Below are 5,457 nucleotides of genomic sequence, written 5' to 3'. Positions count from 1 at the left end.
AACTAACAACTATTTACAAGTAACTATTTACACGCGAGTACCAAACATCCCGCCCACCAAAATGCAGCGAGATGCATTTTTTTTACGGATCGGGGTTGGTCGCCTGGAGAAGTGTGCCCATCGGCAGGGGGCACAGCTTCACCAGGGGACGCACGATCGAACCGCCCGTCACTCGGACCGTGGCGACCCGCGGAACGCCATCGCGACCCGGGTGAAGGGACTCTACGCGGCCGCGCTTCCATTGGAGAGGCGACGCGTTCTCCCCTCGAATGAGTACGAGTGAGCCCACGGCGAGCGGATTAGCGGAGGTCCACCATTTGGGACGCTGCTGGAGAGTACAGAGATACTCATGATGCCAGCGTCTCCAGAAGTCCTGGTGAATTCGCTGTATTAATTGCCATCGACCTAAGTGGTTCACGGGGAGAGGAGTCAAGTCAGGAGAGGGAATGGCCACCAGGGGCTCCATTGTGAGGAAGTGACCGGGAGACAGGACCTCTAGGTCCAGAGGATCCGTGCTCACGGGACAAAGCGGCCGCGAGTTCAATACGGATTCTATCTGAGCGAGGACCGTCGCGAACTCCTCCAACGTCAGAATCTGCTCCCCCACCACCCGCCGTAAGTGAGTTTTAAAAGATTTAACGCCCGACTCCCAGAGGCCCCCGAAATGGGGCGCAGAGGGAGGGTTGAAGGACCATCGGATCCTCTCCCGCTCCGCCGCGCCGCGCATGTGTGCTGCGAGCTCCCGAGAAGCGCCCACAAAGTTCGTGCCGCAGTCACTACATAACAAGGAGCAGCGTCCGCGACGGGCTACGAAGCGGCGCAGCGCAGCGAGGAAGGATTCCGTGGTCAACGAGAGCGCCGCCTCCAAGTGGACGGCCTTAACCGCGAAACAAACAAAAAGGCAGACATATGCCTTAAACGAGGAGACCCCTCGCGCTCGGCGAGTGACGAGCGTGAAGGGTCCCGCAAAGTCGACGCCGCTCACCGAAAAGGGCTTGACCTGGCTCACGCGGTCGACCGGTAGCTCCGCCATGAGCGGTTGACTCGGGCGAGGGTTCGCTCGGAAGCACTTATAACACGCAGAGAGCACGCGTCGAATTGCGCGATGGACTCCGAGGATCCAGAACTGTTGTGCGAGGAGATATTGGAGCGTGCGTCTACCCGGGTGCAGATTCGCACGGTGCTCCCGCTCGATTATGAGGTCGGTTAACCGGTGTTTGTTGGGCAACAATATAGGGTGCTTGGTCTCGTAGGCCAATCCCGAGTGAATCAGCCTGCCGCCCACCCTGAGAAGACCCGTTGGGTCCAAAAAAGGAGCGAGTTTGAGAAACGGTTTTGGCAGCCCTTTCCGGTGCCCTAGACGATCGATCTCCTCCTCAAACGAATCCAGCTGGACGAGTTTGATTAACGTTAACAATGCGGAATGCGATTCGTGTTGGTCCACGGCCAAGGTCGCGGGTGCCGGCCTGGCCCTGGAACGACTTAGGAATCGAGAAACGTATGCGACTATTCTACAGATTTTGTCTAGCGACGAGAAGCGATCCAATAACGCGAGCAATGAACCGGGCGGATCGAGTGACACGAGCGAGGTGATCCGCTCTTCCTCGCGGGGAAGCGACTCCTCCGAGAGGACCGGTTCGACGTGAGTCTCGAAGTCCGTCAACCACTCGGGTCCCTCCCACCACATCGAGCTAGCCACGAGGTCGCGGGGAAACAGTCCGCGCGAGCAATGATCCGCCGGATTTTGATCCGTGGGCACGTGTCCCCAAGCCGCAATCGGAATCCTCTCCTGTATACGAGCGACGCGGTTGCGCACGAATGTCTTCCATCGATGCGGAGAGGATCGGATCCAACAGAGCGCGACCGTGGAATCGGACCAAGCGCGCTCAGTGTCAATGACGGTGTGACCCCGTAACACCTGACGGACGTACGCAGTTAAATCGGCGAGGAGCAACGCGGCACAGAGCTCCAATCGGGGTAAAGAGACCGCGCGGAGGGGAGCCACCCTTGACTTGGCACAAAGAAGCAAGCGTTTGCTCTCCGATGGAGCGACGGCACGCAGGTAGATTACGGCCCCGTAGCCCAGCTCACTTGCGTCACAAAACCCGTGGAGCTCATATCGAATGTTATCGCCCACTGGGAACGTGCGCGGGATACGGAGCGCGGTCAACGCGTCGAACTCCGATTGGTAACGCTCCCATTGGCGGCGGACCTCCAACGGGGGTTCGTCATCCCACTCGAGCTTTAGCGTCCATAACCTCTGGATCAGGCACTTCGCGGTGAACGTCAACGGGGTCAAAAAACCCAAAGGGTCGAACACGCGGGCCACCTCCGACAAAATGGTGCGTTTCGTGCAGTTCCGATTCAGCGGGTTGATTTGAAAGCCAAAGGTGTCCGACTGAGAATGCCACCGGAGTCCCAGGACCTTGAGGACCTGGTCATCGGCTGACTCAAACGAAAGCATCGCGTCGCTACAGATTGATGGGTCGAGCCCCTCCAACGCTTCGGAGTGGCTGCTCGCCCATTTTCGCAGTTCGAAACCGGCGCCTCGGAACAATTCGAGGAGCTGATCTCGCAGCGCGACGGCCTGACCGACGGAGCGGACGCTAGCCACGACGTCGTCGACGTACAACGATTCGAGCAAGGTGGTGTAAACTAGGGGGTATCGTTCGCGATTCTCCCGCGCTAATTGAAGCAGACAGTAAATGGCCAGGAACGGCGAGGCCGTATTCCCGAAAGTGACCGTGTTAAGCAAGTAATCGAGTATGGGGTCCGACTCCGAAAAACGCCAGACGATGCGTTGGTAATCGCGATGCTCCGGCGTGATCCAGATCTGCCGAAACATTTGTTTTACGTCGGCGGTGAGAGCCACGGGTTTCGCGCGAAAGAGGAGGAGAACCGCGACTATGTCGGGCTGTAGCTTCGGTCCGCTTAGAATCGTATCGTTGAGAGATAACCCGTTCGGGCCTTTCGCTGAGGCATCGAAGACGACGCGAAGCTTGGTGGTCGTACTGTCAAGTTTGTGCACCCCGTGGTGCGGCAAATAGTAAACCCGGCCGTCCGGAGGAGCGGCCTCACTCGCGATGGTCATATGACCGCTATCCAGATAATCCTGCATAAAGGCGTTATAGCTCTGTCGAAAGTCCGGATTTGACTTGAAACGGCGCTCGAGTGCGCGCAATCTATTTACGGCTATCGGCCGCGAATCCACGAACGTGGGAAGGCCCGACGCGAACGGGTACGAAACGACAAAACGACCCGAATGGTCACGGTAAGTAGTTCTTTCGAAGAACTCTATACATCGCTGATCCTCCTCGGATCGAGGAGGGTGTTCCGGCACGTCCTCCAGTCTCCAAAATTGCTCCACCGCGGCATCAATTGACTCGAGCGTGGTGGCAAAGGTGTGCAGTGGCTGCACTTGTAACGCCGGAGAGACCGCGCCCATCAGTACCCAACCGAACGCGGTATTGAAGGCGTCCGGTTCCCCGGCTCTCCCGGTGCGGCGACCGTCACGTAGCACGGATACAAAGGAATCCGCGCCCAGCAATATATCGATAGAGCCCGGCATATGATATTCCGGATCCGCGAGCGGCAGTCCCGTTAAGTGACTCCAATCCTTAGAGTCAACTCGATGGTTAGGCAACGGCGAAGTTATGCGAGGGAGCACCGTGGCTTCGATCGGGAAACGAAGATCATCCCGATTCTTTACGCGAATCACGAGTGAAGTGAGGCCCCGAGTGGTGGCAGCCTTCGTCTCGTTGACGCCCAAAACGGCGACGCTATGTCTAGTCCGCGCGAAACCGCCCCTTCGAAGGCAGCTTTCTGTAATAAAGTTTGCCTGGCTGGCGCTATCCAGCAACATGCGTACTGGAAATGCGTTGCCCCTAACGTCAAGGGCCTCGGCCCGCACGGTCGAAAGGAGCACCACACTGTTAGAAACGCTGGCCATCGAAACGATGGGCTTGTTTTCGACGATGGTTGAGGGCGCGGACTCGCTGGCGCCCGAAGCTATCGAGGGAACGGTTGCGGGAGAAACCGTGTTAGCCTGCTCGAAGTGCAGGAGCGAGTGGTGTTTCGATTTACAGGACCGACAGGTCCACGAGCTGGGGCAGGTTTTGAGGTTGTGACCCGAGCGCAGGCAGTTCAAGCATAATCCCTTGTCACGCGCGAGGTCGTGCCTCTCCCTTGCCGAGAGTTGAAGAAAACCGGCGCATTTTGCTAATAAATGCTGCTCTCCGCATTTTACGCACGCGGCGTTCCGGGTGACGAGCGAGGTAGTCGCTGCGCCCTTCTTCGCGGGAGTCGACGGCTTCGATTTGCCCGATTGCGCCGAAGGACCCGCCACTGACGCGAGAACCGAGCAGTAACTCGATAGGTATTGTACCAGCTGATCGAAACTCGGCGAGTCCACCGACATGTGGCTCGCTTCAAACTTCTCCCGTAACGTAGGGGTGAGTTTTTCCAGCAAGTGATTATACAGCATAAAATCCCACGCCTTGACCGGATAGCCTAACATTCCAAGAGCGCGCGTGTTCTCGGTGAACCCGTCCAATAACGCACGGAGAGAGGCGGGAGTATCCCCGACCAAAGGCTTAGCGTGTACGACTGCACGCCAATACTGCTTAGCTAACTCGCGCTTGTCCGAATAGCGCGCCTGTAATGCGTCATACGCGATGGGATAATTTTCCACTGTCAACGGCAGGTGTTTTACGACACCGAGAGCCTCGCCAGAGAGCGAAGTCAGTAAATGCTGAAACTTCTCGATGACGGTAACGTCGAGGTTATTGTGAACCGCCGCGTCGAAGAGCGCGATAAAGGTCGGCCACAGCGCGAGATCTCCGCTGAATTGAGGGAGCGCGAGCTTCGGCAGGCGAATGGCCGAGCGAGACGCGGACGATGGAGCCGGCGGATCGGCCTTCCGTGCGGCTCGAGCCAATTTCTCGTATCGCCCCACGACAGCGAAGCGCAATCGGTCGAACTCGTCGCGAATCTTATCCTCCGTCTCGAACTCGTCGTCCCCGACGTCTTGGATAATCTTTAGGTGATTTCCCTCGAAATCATCTACCACTTTCGCGACCGTCGGGTAGCGCGCCATAAATTCCGCCTTCTGAGTCGGGTTTTCCGATGCGAGCACCGAGTATTGATGAATTTCCCTCATGCGGCGAATGCATAGCTCGCGCCGCGATCGAGCCCCCTTCGTCATGGTGAGGATGATCTATACGCGCGCGAAGACACGAAAATCAACAACGGTTCGAAGGCTTTGTCCTACAGGAGTGAGAAGGATCGGGAGATGACAACTAATATTTGCGAGCAAATGTATGTGCACGTGATCAGAGCACGTGCCAAATATTTTCAAAGGTCTCGCTTCGAACGCGGAGACCAACAACAATATCGAAAAACACCGCACCGGTCGCCAAGGTCGGGAGGGGCGGGCGTCTCGAATTCGACGGTTAAGCT

At 57.4% G+C, this 5,457-nt stretch overlaps 1 protein-coding gene across 1 annotated transcript; it reads right to left on the bottom strand.

Moving 5' to 3' along the window:
* Nucleotides 1-82: 82 nt before the first annotated feature.
* On the bottom strand, nt 83-5,158 carry LOC112455971. The gene has a single exon (XM_025018210.1). The coding sequence runs from the start codon at nt 5,156-5,158 to the stop codon at nt 83-85; it is 5,076 nt and encodes a 1,691-aa protein (XP_024873978.1).
* Nucleotides 5,159-5,457: the final 299 nt, after the last annotated feature.

This window comes from Temnothorax curvispinosus, unplaced genomic scaffold (assembly GCF_003070985.1).
Source record: "Temnothorax curvispinosus isolate PA1 unplaced genomic scaffold, ASM307098v1 QBEX01000550.1, whole genome shotgun sequence".
Taxonomy (NCBI): Eukaryota; Metazoa; Arthropoda; class Insecta; order Hymenoptera; family Formicidae; genus Temnothorax; species Temnothorax curvispinosus.
This window is presented reverse-complemented; position numbering and strand designations above follow the sequence as displayed.